The 18,546-nt window shown below is 43.9% G+C and overlaps 2 protein-coding genes, 1 long non-coding RNA gene and 2 other non-coding genes across 11 annotated transcripts in view; all 5 read right to left on the bottom strand.

Annotated features, from left to right (window-relative positions):
- Nucleotides 1-2,650, bottom strand: part of LOC118715512 (myelin associated oligodendrocyte basic protein) — a 28,780-nt gene extending 26,130 nt beyond the window's left edge. For 5 of the 7 annotated variants that reach the window (XM_036431937.2, XM_045579440.1, XM_045579439.1 and 2 more), the window contains exon 1: nucleotides 1,445-1,728. The gene's annotated coding sequence lies outside the window, so the exon portion shown is untranslated. Of the gene's footprint in view, nucleotides 1-1,444 lie in introns of all 7 variants that reach the window. The other 2 variants (XM_045579442.1, XM_036431939.2) reach the window with 2 other exon arrangements.
- An 8,143-nt stretch (nucleotides 2,651-10,793) lies between these two features.
- Nucleotides 10,794-17,566, bottom strand: RPSA (ribosomal protein SA). Its single transcript, XM_036431933.2, has 7 exons — nucleotides 17,420-17,566; nucleotides 16,404-16,567; nucleotides 15,436-15,554; nucleotides 13,518-13,763; nucleotides 12,544-12,672; nucleotides 12,257-12,422; nucleotides 10,794-10,954 (listed from the first exon to the last, which is right to left on the bottom strand). The coding sequence occupies exons 2-7, from the start codon at nucleotides 16,534-16,536 to the stop codon at nucleotides 10,860-10,862; spliced, it is 888 nt and encodes a 295-aa protein (XP_036287826.1). The 5' UTR covers nucleotides 16,537-16,567; nucleotides 17,420-17,566; the 3' UTR covers nucleotides 10,794-10,859.
- On the bottom strand, nucleotides 13,301-13,453 carry LOC118715849. The gene has a single exon (XR_004986988.1). It is a non-coding gene; the product is annotated as a small nucleolar RNA SNORA62/SNORA6 family (small nucleolar RNA).
- Nucleotides 14,370-15,098, bottom strand: LOC123652072. The gene is made up of 2 exons (XR_006741159.1): nucleotides 15,056-15,098; nucleotides 14,370-14,854 (listed from the first exon to the last, which is right to left on the bottom strand). It is a non-coding gene; the product is annotated as an uncharacterized LOC123652072 (long non-coding RNA).
- LOC118715850 lies at nucleotides 15,619-15,768 on the bottom strand. Its single transcript, XR_004986989.1, has one exon. It is a non-coding gene; the product is annotated as a small nucleolar RNA SNORA62/SNORA6 family (small nucleolar RNA).
- Nucleotides 17,567-18,546: the final 980 nt, after the last annotated feature.

The raw sequence follows: 18,546 nt of genomic DNA, 5'->3' as shown, positions 1-18,546 counted from the left end.
TCTAAAAAAAAAAAAATCAGTGGGGAAATATCCTTAGGTGAGGATTAACAAAATAATAATAGTAATAACTCCTCAAAACTAGTCAAGGCATGAAAGAAAATGACTGTCTTGGGTACTGCTCCAGAGTAATGGAGACTAAAGACAGGGCCACTAAAGGGGACGCATGATCCTTGGATTGATTTCTGGGATAACTGGTGAAATCTAGTTGTTTGCAGAATAGATAATAGTATTTTCTCCATGTTATTTTTTTTAATTTTGTCTCTTTTTTTAAAATATATTTCATTGATTTTTTTACAGAGAGGAAGGGAGAGGGATAGACAGTTAGAAACATCGATGAGAGAGAATCATCAATCAGCTGCCTCCTGCACCACCCCCACTGGGGATGTGCCCGCAACCAAGATACATGCCCCTGACCATAATCGAACCCAGGACCTTTCAGTCAGCAGGCCGATGCTCTATCCACTGAGCCAAACCGGTTTCAGCTATTTTGTTTTATTTTGATCATGACTCTAATTTATTTTTAAATGGCTCAGGAAAAAAATAATATGTATATGCATAAACAGAGAAAGAAAGGATAATAAAGCAAATGTAGTAACATGTCAGCATTGGAATAGTCTCGATACATCGGATTTTTGAACTGCTTGTGATTTTTCTGTAAACATGAAATAATTTTTAAAATCCACTCACCAAGGCATTCTCCTGCTCTTCTGAATAAACATAAAACAGATGCCCATCTGACAATAGTCTGTTTTCTGCCTCCCGGATTTATTCAGGAAACATTAAAAATTCTTTCCCCAGGTTCTTCCTAGAACTTCTAGCCAAGTTCATCACTTTATTCCCCTGACAGATAATATTTTCTTCCCTTTCTCTATCAACTGAAAATGAAAGGAAATCAATCCGAAGACTGATTTCTGAAATTCTGCTCAAGACAAAGCATGGATGTCTTCCATTTATGTTTTCTGGGAACAAACGTTCTTCCAAGATTGGGGCTTTGCAGGACATTCCCCCTCCCCCGCCCCCCACATAAACCCGAAGATATGAAGGAAAGCGTTCCTAGATTAAAAAAAAAACACAAAAACACAACTCATTTCCAAATCATGATCAATTATAAAAAATAAAAAAAAAGAGAGAGAGAGAGAGAAAAAAGAAGAAGCCAGAGCAGGGGGCTTCAGACCAGAATCTGAGTTAGGGCCCAGATTCAGACAATTGTCCCAGGCTCAGACAATTTCCAGGCGTTTGCCAGAACATTCCAGGAGGGCCCTCCGCCCACATCAGAATAGCCTTGGTGTCCTCTGTGCTTGCGTTCTCCATCCTTTCATGTCCTCCTGCTCCTGGCAGCTCTTCCGGCGGGTTTCCCCTGGGATACAGTGAAACGGCCCATACACTAGCCACCGGAGACCAAGCACAACATGAGGTGAGATGAAAACCGGCGGAATGCCCTTACCTTCCAGTAGCAGTTGTTGTGTGAAACAGGTTCCTCCTCTCTACCAGGCTCCTGAGAGGATGAGGCCACTCAATGCACGCGGAATATATAGGGAGAGGTTATATAGCTGGGCATTTCATTACACAAGGTGTTTTTGATGGGTTCGCAGCCAAGATTCACTTGAAAACAAAAGCTGCACAAAGACTACAAAAAGGCCACACAACGGTTCAACAAAAGGCTAAAGAAAGAGTAAACAAAAGCCAAAGAAAGTTTAAACAAAGAGTGAAACAAAGACAGCACAAAGGCCAAACAAAGACTGAAACAAAGGGCAAAAGAAAAGCTAAACAAAAGCTAAATTACAACCACTACACACAAACACACATATACACACAGTCACAAACCATATCCACGCGTCAGCCGCACACTCTCATATCTGTCTCCCACCTCTCACATCCCACATAACGCCCCATTCCAACCCCCTCACCAAGACTCTCTCCATACTCACTCTACCCAAATCACACCACCCACCAACTCACTCCACCAAACCACACATCCTTCTGCCAATGTGGCATCCACCACAGCAATCATCCCAGCCCCCACTGCGCTATACCTCACCGCACATGCCACAAGCCAAACCCACAAGCTTTGAACAGAGCTAAAATCACACTGACAAATCCCTGCCTTTGGAATCTCTTTCCACACTCTACTCAGAGTAAACACACATCCTCCCTAACCCTCCCTACATACACAAGCATGCATATATACACACGTCCAAGACTAGCATCCATACATGCATGCCTCACACAATTCAGCAAGAGTACCTCAGTGTAGTTACTACTGAGATTAAATCTGGACAATTCCATACCATTTATCATTTACGTTCCAATTCATGAAAACTTAAAAAAAAATCTATGATAGATTATTTCTGTAAATTGAGAATCTCATTTAATTAACATGATATTATTGACTTCAGTCTTGGACATGGCATTTTCTTATAATTTTCCTGGAGTTTGGGGGTTACACCATTCAATCCTGTAACTCTGGGCCTCGGTTAAATGTCATGATCTTACAACCAGTGCTTTTGCTAAATTTCATTCTATGTGTAGAACTACATACTAGTGATTTGAAAGATGAAAGGATGTTTCTGAAACTAATCCAACCAACAGCAGCCTTGCCTCTTGAATTCCCACAACTCGTTGCATGACAGCGAGATTTAAATGTCAACAGTCATAAAGTTTCTTTCTAGGCTCTTGTCACAGTAATGAGAAAAGAATAGAAAACACACACTATAGCCGAAACCGGTTTGGCTTAGTGGTAGAGCGTCGGTCTGCGGACTGAAGGGTCCCAGGTTCGATTCCGGTCAGGGGCATGTGCATTGGTTGTGGGCACATCCCCAGTAGGGGGTGTGCGGGAGGCAGCTTGTCGATGTTTCTCTCTCATCGACGTTTCTGGCTCTCTGTCTCTCTCCCTTCCTCTCTGTAAAAAATCAATAAAATATATAAAAAAAAAAGAAACACACTATAAATCTCATTGTACACTAACTTCATCGCTAACGAAGCATTTTTGGTCTGAGTAATGAAGTATATGTCTGCTGGCTTGTTCACTCCTGCTGTGAGGCCAGCACGTTGCCTGTCCTGCATGGATGTGCGTGAGGGTTTGGGAGCAGAGCAAGGTGGCTCAGAGCACGGATTCTGGAGGACTCAGGGATGGTCACTAAGTCGGTTAAGATGTCACACTGGTTGGTACTGTGCCTGGCACACAGTGCTACATCAGTGTTAGCTATTGTGGTCTGGTCCTAAAGAAGCTTGCAAAACAGTTGTAAGAACACATTTCCTATTTAGAAAACAACTGGAGATGTTGTCTAAATAGGCTTTGTTTTTCTTGTTTTTTGCACATTTTATTTATTTTTCAGGCTTTTTTTTTTGCATTTCATTTTAAAATTGAATTTATTAGGGTGATACTGATTAATAAAACTATATAGGTTTCAGGTGTACAATTCTCTAATACAGCATCTATATATTGTACCGTGTATTCATCAACCCAAGTAAAGTCCCTTCCATCACCATTTACCCCTTCTGTACCCTCTCCTCCTCCCCCACCCCCTTTCCCTCTGGTGAATTCAGGTTATTTAAAAAGTGTAAGATAAAATAAAATAAAAAAGTGTAAGATCGCCGGGCTGGCGTGGCTCAGTGGTTGAGTATCAACCTATGAACCAGGAGGTCACGGATCGATTCCAGGTCAGGGCACATGCCCAGGTCACTGTGGGCTCCAGTGGGGGGACGTGCAGGAGTTAGCAGACCAGCGATTCGCTCTCGTCATTGATGCTTCTTTCTCTCTCTCTCCCTTCCTCTCTAAAGACATTGAAAATATTTTTTATAAATAAATTCATTAATTAAAAGTGTAAGATAGAGTGGGTAGATTATAGAGATACTACCTCTTCCCTGAAGGACTCCTCTGCTTCTCAAACCTTTCCGACAAAGGTCCTTACTGGCAAAGTTTGTGAAGTCGTCTTCGATCTTTACTCCATGCTATATGGAGTGATGTACAACTTATGCCACCAAAGTATGGAGTTCCCACAGAACTCCCGTTATGCCATCTCTTGATTCCTATGTAAAGGTTGGTGTTTTCCCTTCACGCGGTGGTGTTCTCGGCCCAGAAAGATGCGTAGGAGGCCCCACCTGAGTCAGGTCACTTCTCTGAATGGCAGCTTTGTGTTCCACAGAGGGCACCACCTCCTAGAACCTCAAGTGGATTAGTGACCAACATTACATGACCTGCTAACACTACAGATCATTCCTCCACAGAAACATTGGCTACCATCGACCATCCCCACACGTTATGGGCTGAATTGTGTCCCCTTCAGATTCACAGGTTGCAGACCTAGCTCTTAGACCTTACTTAGAAATGGTTCTTTTCAAACGTAATCAAGGGAACATGAGGTTGTTAGGGTGGGTCACTGATGTCCTTACAAAAAGGAAGACATTGGACACAGAGACACTCACGGAGGGGAGTCAATGTGAAGACACACAAAGACAATGGTCATTACAAGTCAACGAGGGCAGTCTGGGACATACCTTGTCTCCAGCCCTCCAGAGGAACCAACCTGCCGACATCTTCTGCTTGGACTCCCAGCCTGGAGAACTGCTGTCTAAGCCACTCAGTGGTACTAGGTGGTACCATGTAATGGCAGCCCTAGCAAACGAATACATCAGTTACTGTAAGTACTATTTTAATTCATTTTTATGAGTATTTATCAAAATAATATTGCACAGTTATAATGCATTAAAAGGCTTATGAGAAACAATAGCCCCTTTTGCACTTCATCCCACTCCATAATCCCACTCCCCAAAGGCTACCCGTTCAACAAATGTTAGCTATTTTTCTATATTTATTTCCATATTGTTAAATAATTCATACCAACAGCTACATACATGCTTATTAATTTTTTAAATATATTTTATTGATTTCTTACAGAGAGGAAGAGAGAGGGATAGAGAGTTAGAAACATCGATGAGAGAGAGTCATCGATCAGCTGCCTCCTGCACAGCCCCCACCAGGGATGTGCCCACAACCACAGCACATGCCCTTGACCGGAATCAAACCCAGGACCCTTCAGTCCGCAGGTTGATGCTCTATCCACTGAGCCAAACTGGTTTCGGCACATGCTTATTATTATAGACTATTGGCTTCCAATTGAGGATTTAATTTTCTTACACTCTACTCCTTTCTCTCCCTTTCCCCCTGTCAACTAAATATAGCTATACCTGTCAAAATTTATATTATCAATATATAAATATATTTTCTACACAACTTGGTAATCAATTATGGTGATTTCATTTCTTTGTACAAATTTGTTTTTCCTAGAGTTAATAATTGTTCTATTTTTAGTTTTTTATTTCTTACTTTTTTAAATATTCCAACAAACCTGTGAAATAATTATCAATTTTTCAAATATAATATATCAAATAATTGTTTACTTCTACTATCTTCTGTAATCGGTCCTCTTGCCCTACTTTTGGACTGGTTGCTCTCAAAGTCTGGTGCAGGACTGAAACCTCCTTGCATTTTTTTTTTTTTTTTTCCCGTAAGGATCACCTATGTCATGGATCCCATGTCATTCTCATTTTTGTTTGCTCCCTGATTTTTTGAAGTACATTTTCTAGTGCCATCATTGGAAAGAGCACGTATTAAGTGAATTTTGTTTTAGTTTTTGCATACCTGAAAGCTGCTTTATTCTACCCTCACATTTGATTGCCTTGTTGGGTATAGAATTCTAGACTGAAAATTATTCTCCCTCAAAATTGTGGATGCATCAATTTTCCATATTTTTGGAAGAAACAGTATGTGTTGTTCACCTGCCACTTTTAACCAAAAACACAGTAACTGTTTTATTGTAATATAACTTAAAATGTACCATAGAATTCAAAATTTTAGGCATAAAAATGTATATTTTAAAATATATATAAGGGTTATAGAAGCATCACCACTATCAAATTCTCTAATGTTTTCATTACTTTAAAAATAAATCCATACTCATTTACAGTGAAACATATACTATTTTATATGCCTTCATTCAAGCAGAAAAAGAGCTGGAGGGTATGACATCTTGTTATGGAGATTGGTGAAGATAAGTATGAAATGAGTGGATCATTTATAGAGGGAAGTCATCTCTGATGAGATAAAGACATCTCTATTATTTCACCCTAAAGCTTCAATGGTGCATGAAGTCATCCACAATTAGAGCATTGTTATTTACCTAACAAAACCATGTGTCAAAATGTGCTGTAAAAATTGGTTTTTTATTTAAAAGACTTAAGGAACAAGCCAAAGATTTTCAGATTCATGACAAAAATTCTATTTTTTCCTGAGAAATATGAAAAAAAATTGAATTTTATGAATAGCTGTAAGACCATTTAATTATTTCAAGGTATATAGTGAATTGGTTGGTCAAAACTGAAAGAAACAAACCTAAATAGTTCTTCATTTGTCTTTTAATCCTAACTTTCAGAGCAAATCTGTCTCCATTGAGACTTTGACCTTGATCTTATAGATTTTTGGCTACAGTCCCCAACTTCGGTAAACAGAAGAAGACAGCACCATCTGAACTGCCAGCAGCTCAGACAAAGCCTCTCTGTGTTCCCAAGCTCCACACCAGCCTCCCTCCTCCTCTCCTTCCCTTCCCCTTCCCCCCCTCCCCTTCCCTCTCCTCCCCTCCCCCCTTTCTCTCCTATCCTCTGCCCAGGCAAAACTGTGAATTGTATTTGGCCACTAGTGACCTGTGAAATAATATACATTATATTCCTTAATTAAGGGACTGGGCTTTATTCATCTTGCTGTTAAAACTCACTCTTGCCCTAGCCAGTTAAGCTCAGTGGATAGACTGTCAGCCTGTGGCCCAAAGGATCCCAGGTTCTATTCTATTCAAGGGCATGTACCATGGTTGCAGGCTCCTCCCTGGCCCAGGCCCTGGTCAGGGCCTGTGCAAGAGGCAGGCAATCGATGTGTTTCTCTCACATCGATGTTTCTCTCAGTCTTTCCCCTCTCTCTAAAAATCAATGGGAAAGGTGAGGATTAAGGGGGGGTGGGGGGGAACCCTCACTCTTAAGGTGGCATGCTTCTCCTATTCAACTTTCTGAGCCCAATTCATGGATTTTACCCCTTGTAACATTATTAGAGAAGGAAAGGGTGGACACGGTGGGAAAATGCAAGGATTCTAGCAAAGACGGAGACTCAGAACAAGAATGGATCAGTGTACTGTGTTAAAGAAAACCTGAGCTGAACAGTAATTCAAGTGTTAAAAACTGATTTTATTCAGGAGCTGTTGCAATAGCAGGAAAAGAGACTTCAGTTTAACACTGGGCTCAATTCCAAAGACAATGTGGACAAGTGGGGATTTATAGCCGCAGGAGCAGGTTGAGGGAGTCATTGAACGGAAAATTACTAAGAGGAAATATCCGAGGGGGGGGGGGGGTACAGGAGGAGGGGTTTCTGGCCAAACCCAGCTGATAGGATTCTTGCTGAGTCAGGCCCAACTGAGCAGACATCACTATGGGGGATGAGGAATTAAATTAGATATCAATTATTCTTGCTAAAATGACTCAGCTAGATTCTTTTTTTCTTTTTTTAATATATTTTATCGATTTTTTACAGAGAGGGCGAGAGATAGTTAGAAACATCGATCAGCTGCCTCCTGCGCGGATGTGCCTGCAACCAAGGTACATGCCCTTGACTGGAATGGAACCTGGGACCTTTCAGTTCTCAGGCTGATGTTCTACCCACTGAGCCAAACCGGTTTTGGCGACTGGGCTAGATTCTTGTTCAAATGGGATGATAGAAAGACAGAGAGAAGCCCCAAGGTAGAGACCTCGTTGGGAAAGGGGTTCAGAGGAGCCTGACTGAAGTTGGTCAAGGGGATCTTAGTCAGATGTCAGCACGTGGCAATGGGGAGCCCTGATTCTAATTATTGCTATCAATACAGAGACAGGAAATACACACAATGAAGTAAGACCCAACATTAATGGTAATTATCTTCAAAAAGGGAACTACCTTTGTTTTAATTCTAAGCTTACCAATACCCACGCATCTACCATTTTATCTGGTGGTTTGTTAAGAAAATGCCTTGAGAAAAATCACAGATTCTAGGTAATCTGTGGCCATTTGAGTTAATAGATTTACATTAATGGTCAAGCACTATTTTCTTTTTTCAAAAATACATTTGATTTCAGAGAGGGAGAGGGGCAGAGAAACATCAGTGATTAATCATTGATCAGCTGCCCACTGCAGGTCCCACACTGGGGATCCAGCCTGCAACCCAGGCATCTGCCCTGACCAGGCATCAAACTAACCTCGTGGTTCATAGGTCAGTGCTCAACCACTGAGCCACGCTGGCCAGGCTTGGTTGAGTCTTTTCAGGAATCTACTGTGGAGGTTATAATCTATGGTATTTTCTTTTCTTTTTTTTAAATAATATATTTTATTGATTTTTCACAGAGAGGAAGGGAGGGGGATAGAGAGCTAGAAACATCGATGAGAAACATCGACCAGCTGCCTCCTACACACGCCCCACTGGGTATGTAGGAGGCAACTAATGTACATACCCTTAACCAGAATCGAACCTGGGGCCCTTCAGTCCACAGGCCGACGCTCTAACCACTGATCCACACCGGTTTATGGTATTTTCATTTCAATATTTGATATTAGTTAATGTATTTTAATTTTTTTCTCAGTAAATTTCAGTGGATTGCAATGTAAAACATAACTAGGCAGGCTGTTTTTATGAAAATTTCTATACAAAATCAGGGATTTTTTTAACTTAGTTTCAGTAACTATTAACAGAAAGCAGCAATAAGTACCAGCCCTTTGTCATAGTAATTGCAAACCCTGTTGGGTCCTGTTTCATAGGAGACCCCGTGTCAAGGGATGCAACTCCTATGGAGGGGTACTCCCTCGTCTGTTCCCGAGAAGGTACGACACCCCTCCCGGAGACCAAGTGGTGTAAGGACGGGTCTACTCGTAAAGAACAGCTACGTGGGCAGCTGAGCCTGTCCACAAGGATACTGACGAACTACACAGTTCAATTCAGATTCTGAGCAAAGTAGCTCTTTAACCATTAGGACAGCTGGACTGTCTTTACAGGCTTAACCACGTAGTGGCCACGATGGCACAGGCATTAAGTGGCTAGTAGGCCATCACCCTATGTGGGGACAGGAACATGAGCTTCACTAGGGTGGACCCATTATTGTCGTAGACTCTAAGGAGATGGCAAATGGGCAGGGAACCCCTAGACGACCATCCTGTGTAAGGGTTTGTGTGGGAACCCTAATAAGAGTACACCAGATGATCAGGGCCAACTGGCCATTTGCATGTGTGCAGGCAAGAATGTATCAATTTGAGGCCTTTTGTTGGAGGGTGTACAGAAGTTGCCACTGAGCAGCCAGGTGGCTGGGCTGTTTTGTGCAGCTGCTTTTGTGGGACTACTTTGAAGAACTGTCTGATGGTTCTTGTAGCAATGGGTACTCTTGTCTACAATAGTCTCTCCTGTATGTGCCTGCGACATCTCATGAAGGTTGAGGTTGATCCTCAGGTAAGGAGTCTGTAAAGAAGTTCCCAATCTAAGACATGGCTTCCGGTATGGGGTACAGTAACCTTGCCATATATCTCACCCATAAAATTAGATTCTATGGGATAAAAGGCCATTTGATGTTGTGCCAATGCCAGAAGGCAAGTATCCCAACAAGAGTGCAGCAAGATTTCCAGGTTGGAGATACTGGGCGCTAACGACACAGGCTTGGAAGGGGATCCGAGGTACTAAGGGAATAGACAGGGTAGTCCGAGAGGGTTCAGCAATTGGAGACGGGAATGCCCAGATGAAACTGACCATGTTTTCCTGTTCTTTGGTCTCTGAACAGCCTCCTTGATCCCAAGACATTCTGACCAATGAGCTTTCCACCCCTGACTTGGCCCTTATACCCTAAGTTCCTTCTCCCCACCTACCCCAGCTTTCCAGCCATTGGATTCTAGAAATGACTGCAGGTGTTGCTGACCACTTGTCATGGGTTTGAGCTCCCAACACACTGGAGCGTTGAAGGACCTGGCAGATTTGCCCAAACTTGTCCTAAACACAGCCTGTGGCACTTCCTATGAAGCTAATGCTGCTGGAACTGAGGGCTCCCCCTGCCTATGCTCAGCTGCAAGGGGCCCAGAGAACAGTCACATGACATTTTGTCGATTTCCAAGGGTACAATGAATCTGTGAATCACTGGAACTACTCCAAACCTGGGTCCACTTAATTCCTCTATTTTCATTCAAGACAATGGTTTTCACTTGGCTGAGTGGCACTGTGACATCAGTAGAGCCATATTCTTAATAGAATTAAAATGCACAGAGCACTATGCTATAATTCTATAGAATTTCACACACCTGTACAACCCTCTCCCAGAAACTATAGATAAGCTGACTAGGTGACAGAAAATAGGTGACTCTCAAAGCTGGGGAGGCTGGCACCCCTCCAGTGGTTCCACAATTGAAGATCATATCACACCTTTGCCCAGTGTGTGTCTTCAATGCCATATCACTCATACACTGGCCATACAATTGTCAAATAGTAGGGCTGTCAATGAAAACCAATTAAAGTCTGGATTCTACAGAATTGACCAATACAGATGTTAAAGAGTATCAGGGCCTTGGAAAAAATAATCCTAGGGTTAACACTTATGTGCAGCTATTCACATCTATTTCCAGAACACATGATGATCCTCATACAAAAAAGCTCTGGAAAATTCCCAAGTGAAAAGTAACACACTTACTTGTCAAGGCACCTAAAGTAATTCCAGGCAGCTTGATCTGGAATAAAAAAACAAATGGACACGACTTTTAGAAACTGTTTATTTTCCATCAACCTTATTTCCGTTCTGCTAAGAATTTGTGGAAGAACAGCTTAGGACCACTCAGTGGTTGTTGCTACCCACTCAGTAGCCTGAGCAGTGGGGGCTGCAGACCAGTCTTCAGTGGCAGGCTGAGCACTCCAGTCTTCTGTTAAGAAAATACAAAGAAAAAGCCATCAGCTCTGTTCCCACAATACCTTTTGTCACCTTCCTGGCACCAGCAATCTGCCTTGCGTTCTATCAGACACACATTTCAAAATCAGATCACTTCATTTTTTTTTAAATATATATATATATATATTTTTTTTTACAGAGAAGAAGGGAGAGGGATAGAGAGTTAGAAACATCGATGAGAGAGAATCATCGATCAGCTGCTTCTTGCACACCCCCTACTGGGGATGTGCCTGCAACCAAGATACATGCCCTTGACCGGAATCAAACCCGGGACCCTTCAGTCCGCAGGCTGATGCTCTATCCATTGAGCCAAACCGGTTTCAGCCAAAATCAGATCACTTCAAATGCACCTGAATTCAATCTCTCAAGTTAACACAGCTTTTTAACATGGCCATGGAGGTCATTCAAGTTAAAAACAGACGTTCCAATGATGCACTTGTATCACAATACAGTCAACCATTGATTTTGCAGACCTCGATTTAACAGACTTCAAATTTAATGGGCAAAATTTCCAGTCTGTCATGTGAAAATTAACACATTAATTTTAAAAGGATTTGTTCATAATTAATAGGTTATTTTTGTTATTAATCCATACTGTCATTTTTAACAAATCTTAGTGAATAGGCCATGTTGAAAAAAACACCAGTGATTTCACTGACATAGTTATGTACCTACAACTATAGTCTACATATTTAAACTCGGGTCACCACTTGTAAATGTTCAGCCAATGATTAGAGTATGATCACACTACATCACTGAGGTAATTGGTTGTTGTTAAATGGCATGAGTTTCCTTGGATGTTCTGGCATGTGCTAAGCCATGTGCATTTGCTTACTCGAAGTGTCTAGACCAGGGGTTCTCAAACTTTTTAAAGTGGGGGCCAGATCACGGTCCCTCAGAGAGCTGGAGGGCCGGACTATATGAACTACTAATTCCTACTGTAACACCTTGGCTGTGCTCTCTGCCCAAAAAACCTGGCGGGCCGGATCAGACTCCTCTGCGGGCCGCATGTGGCCCGCGGGCCGTAGTTTGAAGACCCCTGGTCTAGACCCATTCAGTACAAATTTAATATTATAGTAATACATAAAGAAAACTTTACCGTGAATTTTTCATACTTAATTTTAGTTACACAAACATATGTCTACATAAGTAAAAACAGGTTTATACTTACTTATGTCTACATAAGTATAAACCAACTTGTCAATTTTTAATGGACTTTGGGTTTAACGCCCCTTCCCCCCATTGGTCCGTTACATGGAGGTGTTACTGTACTCACCAGTAGGAAACTGCTGAATGGGCACAGAGGGCACCTGCACGCCTTCAGACCAGTCTGCGACCTCAGGCTGCGCAGCAGTGAACTCAGGAGCAGGCGCAGTCCATTCACCCTGAAACTCCTCCTTAGTCACAGCCTTTTCAGCAGCGGCCTGCTCTTCCTTTTCAATCTGGTTAAAAAAAAAGTGTTGTTGTTTTTTCATAAGGACTAACAAACTTTACTTGCAAGAAGTATAAACCAAGGTGTCCAACTTGCTTAGGTGACCATAAGCCTTTGTGGAGGAAGCTTACCTCCTCAGGATCTCTGTAGAAGTACAGATCAGGCATGACTTCCCACGGGTGTTCACGAGAGATGGTGCCACGCATGCGTAGTACTTCCCGGGCCAGCATCCACCACATCAGACCCACTGAGTGAGCCCCCTGCGAGAAGGCAGAGTATTAGAAAGTGCCACTTGGGCCGATGGGGTGCCGAGGTTGACCATCTCCCTGAATCAGGAGTTCTGGTTCAATTCCCAGTCAGGGCACATGCCCAGGTTTTGCAGGCTTGATCCCCAGTGTGAGTGGTGCAGGAGGAAGCCGATAAATGATTCTCTCTCATCATTGATGTTTCTAGCTCTCTCCACACTCTCCCTTCCTCTCTGAAATCAATATAAAAAATTATATATATATATAAAAGCTACACTTGGTCAACCCCAAACTGTGTACCTCCCATTCCACCTAACCCAAACCCACATCATCTATAGTAAGTACCGCTGTCAAGCCTCTATCTCAGGCAACAAAATGAAATACCCCAAGATCAGTGCCAGGACACTGGTTATTGAATTAAAAACATTCAGGAGATTCAGGGTTTTGAGACCAGTGACAAACCAGACCAACTTGAACCATATGCAGCCCACCTTTTAAGGATCTTACAGGATTCAGCAAGCTGGTCTAAAAACTGAAAGGCTGAGTAATGCCTGAGAGGCCCAAGTAAATCAAGAAATTTGGAGAAAACAGACCCCTTTTCAAATGTTTTCATATCCTTAAAACTCTCATACATTCAACTCATACTTGTAGCAAGAATTACTATCAAACTCCACTCATTGGGCCAGAGACCCTTGTGGTGTTTGCAAAAATCTTGCCTCTCATGTAGCACACTACCTACACTTGAGAGTCAATGGGCCACCAGTGGCCGCAACTCCAAGCTCTAACAATGTGCAGAGGAATGCCCAACCATCTCTGGAGCACTCATTCTCAAGATCTAGTTTAGATCGAAAAGCAGTTACCTTGTTGTTGCAAGGGATGGCAATGTCCACGTAGCGCAGAGGAGAGTCTGTGTTACACAGAGCAATGGTGGGCAGGTTAACATAAGACGCCTCTGTGAGAGGCTGGTGGTCAGCCCTGGGGTCAGTCACCACCAGAAGTCTTGGCTCCCGGAAGGCTGCCTGGATCTGGTTGGTGAAGGTTCCAGGGGTGAAGCGGCCGGCAATAGGAGTGGCTCCAGTGGCAGCAGCAAACTTCAGCACAGCTCGCTTAAGAAATAACAGTATGAGTTAGAAGTGCTCCAGAGACAGAACTCTCAGAGTAAGCATGTGACGGGTTGTGATCACGTGAAGCAGCCTATTTAGCCAGAACTCCCAAATACCCTTCCTCAAAAATGAAAGCATCAAATTCCAGCAATTCCTGTCCTCCATGTTACCTGACCAATATGTACACAAAGACTAGAGTTAAAAAAAAGACATAGCCACACTGCTTGGTTTCTCCCCACGTGGGCCACTTTGTGAGTGACTTGGACTAATTACTCATATGCTTCCAGGTTGCTCATCTACAAATAGAAAAGCCGAAGGACCCTTACAACTGAAAATCCAGTTGACCAGTTGCTATGGTAGCCAGTGCACTCCCCAGGTCCCGCCCCCACCGGCTGGCTGGCCCCAATTGGGATTGGGCAAGATGACCTCAACTGCCGGCCAGGCCTAGGGACCCCACCTGTGCACTGGGCCTCTAACAGGGTTATAATTAAACGAACCAACACAACAGTGCCCGATAACCAGTAAGCACTTCCGGCTCTGGTCAAGTTATCACACAGCTATCCTACAAAAGCAGAAACAGCCAGCTTTACCTTCCCTCACCTTTCTCTCCTCTAGAGCTGATTATTTCCTGTTTGCCTTCCGAAAGGCAGATCTAGCTGTTTTCCAGCTACATCCCAACCACCTAGCAACACTTCCTAGATCAATATAAATGCTTAGCAAGTTTTCAGTGAAGGAAGTGTGGGAGTGGTCACTAAGTTCATTCCATAGCAGACTTTCTTCTACCAGGCACCAAACTGGAGGGACCCAGTCACAAGCCAGCCTCTGGGGAACAACCAACTCCACTACCCACTCCCCGACAAAACACACTGAAGTTAATGGGAACTAGTTTTATTGTCAAGCTAAACAATGAAACATGAAAGGATTCTCCCATGATTTTGAAAGCTCCGTTCAAATCAAAGCAAAGGATTTTTTTTTAAAAAAATTAGAAATGGGGTGAACAAAAAAAGCTTTCTTATTTAAGTTGGAAAAGATCCTTACTTTTGCTTCTTATGAAGACTTGGATGAGAGGACTAGCACTATACTCTTTCCACACTCTCGACACAACCTATATTCCTTCTTTTAATACCTCCCAAGCCCAACTAATGTCCATCTCTTGCTTGATTTTCCTCCGGATTTAGTTGAACTAACCTCTATCAGCACTTGTGAAATATAAGGTACTATGGGGGAGGGGAACTCAGCTCATGAGCTTCATCATCTCACCTCCCACCTTCATGACCCAACTCAAGTCCCACCACCCTTTTATTTTAGGTTCAGGGAAGGGAAAAGGGAAAAGCAGGGCATGCTGCCAGAAGACTTCAAAACCCTTCTAAAAACTCTGCAGCTGACAAAATTTCTCTCAAATATAAAAAATTTGACTATCATTAAAACTGATGAGCCATTTCATCAGGGTCATTTCTCAATATTTAGCGGCACAAAAAAATACATGACATGAAAAATGAACCTCAACATGTTAGGTGGCAAGTGTAATATGCACTGGAAATGGTGAATACTGGCAGCTCATACATTTCTAGAGTGAAATCATGGGTTATTTTTATACTCTCCCATATAACCCAAAATGCATATTTTTAAACGTTTATTTTTTAGTAACAAAAACGAAGCATATTGTCCCACCAACCTGGCCAGTATTCCTGGACGATATGACACTGACGTCAGCTGGGTTTTCAATGGCAACAATGGCCCGAGCTGCCAGCAGAAGCTTCTCCCAGGTTCTCTTCAGATTGATGATGTAGATGCCTAGGGGCAGCAGAGGTGTTAGCACGTGACCTGGCTTTGCAAATGGACCCTCTTCTAAACAGTTGAGTGTGGCAGAGAGCACTATCAACTCCAGTCATAGAGGCAAGCTCTACTGGTGTCAGCGAAAGTCCTGCCATTAATATAGCACACTTCCGACACTCAGAAGTTCATCGGCCAAGACTGGCCTCCACCCCGAGCTTTAATAGTGTGCAGCTTTCCATCAGCAGGCCATCATCGGCTTTCTCTGTGGTAATGCCTAGTTGTTGCCCACTGTCTGGCCTCACCATACTTTCCGCTCCTATGCCTTGACACCAAATTCAGTCTAAAACTCCATCATAGCTGAAATCCCTCTGTGGCTCCATCTCCCGAGCTGAGAACTACGTTACCCACTGTAATGCTTTCCACACTCTCGACACAACCTATATTCCTTCTTTTAATACCTCCCAAGCCCAACTAATGTCCATCTCTTGCTTGATTTTCCTCCGGATTTAGCTGAACTAACCTGTATCAGCACCTGTGAAATATAAGGTACTATGGGGGAGGGGAACTCAGCTCATGAGCTTCATCATCTCACCTCCCACCTTTATGACCCAACTCAAGTCCCACCACCCTTTTCCACTGGAACCCAGAAAACCTTTCCTTCCAACCTCAGCCAGTTCGAACAGTTGGTTTTAAAGCCTGTTCTCAACCTAGAGATCTGGTTTTATTACTTAGGAGAGCGCCCTCCAAGGCAGACGCAGAAATTACCTCACCCAGCACTTCTCATCAGAACGGCGGGAGTCAAAATTTGCCCTGAAATGGGAAATGGGGGAAGAAAAAAAAAAAAAGGCCACTAAAGCAATGACTGACCATCGCTTTTCCTCTTGTAGATGTACTGCTCCATTTGGAAGTCAAGGTTGGTGCCACCTAAGTGGGTTCCTGCTGCAAGGAATTTGAGGACATCCTCCTCCTTCATTTGCAGGACATCAAGCGCTCCGGACATTGTGAAGTTTCCCTTTAAGTTACGTGGGAACCTGAAAGAAACACACGCGAACACACATCTAGTCCTTTTCATTCCAGTGGGATAGGGGAGCAGGTGCATTCTAATTACCCCTCAAAGCAACTCCTTTTTTAAATGGAATCTAGGCCACCGCCCAGTCCAGTGGGATGAGACACAATAACTGTACAGACTACACTACACACATACTAACCGCATCAAATCGCAGAGGAGAAAGTGGTGTGAAGATGGGGAAGCAGCCGGGTAACAAACTAAATCAGACTAGTGAATTGAGACTTAAATACTTCTCAAAGTACCCAGGAGTTAGGCTCAAGTTCTAGATGAGCAAAGCTAACTACCAGATGCAAAAAGAGCAGCCAAATTCGAGAACATAAGCAGAGCCAAGGCGGTGGAGACATGAACACGTTTACATTCAAGTAGCTCGTCGGTGGGCACGCTGGAATTAACCTCTCCCTCCGGTAGCAATTCCTTTTGCTCAAAACCCATGATCACCAAACGAAAGAACCGACCAGCCCTAGCAGCAGGTGGAAGGTGGAGCCTAGGCCTCTGGTTTCACAGCCAAAGTCTGGGAGCCCCAAGCGATCGCAGCACGGTGCACCCCCCACCCCCCATTCTCCCTTCCTGAACCCGAGCTCACGAGCAACTCGGCCCCGAGCCCGGGCTCCAGCGCGCCCGCCGAGGGCATTGTGGGAGACGCGGGCCCAGTCGGCCACGTGCGGCCGCCTGGCGGATGCGGAGGGCGCCGAGCCCCCCCAAACCCGCTCCGTCTGCGGATCCCACCCCCGGTTGGTCCTCACGCCCCTCGACTGGGCAGGAAGGTGGTTCCAGCGGCCCTGGGAGGACGCGGGGACCCTCATGGGGGACTCACCGAGAACAACGCCGTATGGAGGCCTCCCTGGGTAGCACGGAAAGGCCTGACGGGCGGAAATGACGTATTTATATACCCTGCCGCCAGCCAATGACAGCAAACGCCGGGCGGAAGAGGGGCGGGTCCAGGCCTTCTCCTTCCGGGAGGCGGGCTGAAGGCGCGGCGCGGGCTCTCGGGGCGGCGGAAGGGGGCGCCGTGGTGCTGGGGGGGCGGATCGCGACTTAAGGGTCCCCCCCGCCCCCCGCCCCCCGCCCCTCCAGCGAACCGGAAGCCAGCCCGCCTGCCAGGACTGGAGCCTGTTGTCCTGACCTGAGACCACCGCGGGGCCCTCACCTAAGCCGCCGTGCCCACTACGTGGGAAGGAGTGTGGAACCCACAAGTCTGAGTGTTGGATGAACAAAAGCTGCAGAAACTATTAGCACTTTTTTGGAGGACATTTTAGAATTCAGATTCTGAAAGTTCACTTATGGGAAATTTTCCAGAAAAAAATAAAAAGAACAAGACTGCACAGATGCATGAGAATTTTTTTTTTTTGAGGGGGGGGTGGTGGTGGGAGGGCGAAGGTATAAAAAATAGCAATATTCACCAATCGATTGGTTACTAAAAATATACTCCAATACAATACTATATAACCATTTAAAAAAATAATTAAAATTCTATGGTGCAAAAGAGAATTAGAGGGTGATTCTTAAAAAACTGGAACGCATTAAAAGGTTATTTTAAATGGCCAAATGGTTAATAGTTACGTATACAGTAGGTTTCAACCCTGGCTGCACTTAGAATCAGTTGCAAGCTTTTCAACATGTTCAACCCAAACCAAGAAAATCTGATTTATAAAAACACCTCCTGAGATCATCTTAATGTGCAGCCAAGGTGAGAACTACAGGTGTACACGTACAGAAAGCGGGTGGGGTTTCCCCCTCATTTTTCAGTATTTTTTAAATTTTCTGAGGAACATAGGATGTTCGTATATTGAAAACAAAACCCTGCTGCTTCCAAACAAAGCTGGCGTAGAAAAGGAGTAAACGTGGAGGCTTGGCTTTCAGCATCCTTAGAAACTAAGGACCTGGAGACGTTCTGGCTCTCACAAAAGGTAAGACTTCGGAATAGCTTTTTGAACTAGCTGG

This window comes from Pipistrellus kuhlii, unplaced genomic scaffold (assembly GCF_014108245.1).
Source record: "Pipistrellus kuhlii isolate mPipKuh1 unplaced genomic scaffold, mPipKuh1.p scaffold_m20_p_11, whole genome shotgun sequence".
NCBI classification, from domain to species: domain Eukaryota; kingdom Metazoa; phylum Chordata; class Mammalia; order Chiroptera; family Vespertilionidae; genus Pipistrellus; species Pipistrellus kuhlii.
Note: the sequence above shows the minus strand (reverse complement) of the source record. Positions and strands in the feature narration are given on the sequence as shown.

Coding starts and splice junctions, on each gene's coding strand:
- RPSA (XM_036431933.2), bottom strand. CDS start 16,536: ATGTCCGGAGCGCTTGATGTCCTGCAAATGAAGGAGGAGGATGTCCTC. Junction 15,555..16,403: donor CTACAAGAGGAAAAGCGATG/GTCAGTCATTGC, acceptor TGCTGCCCCTAG/GCATCTACATCATCAATCTG. Junction 10,955..12,256: donor CATTCAGCAGTTTCCTACTG/GTGAGTACAGTA, acceptor TTTTCTTAACAG/AAGACTGGAGTGCTCAGCCT.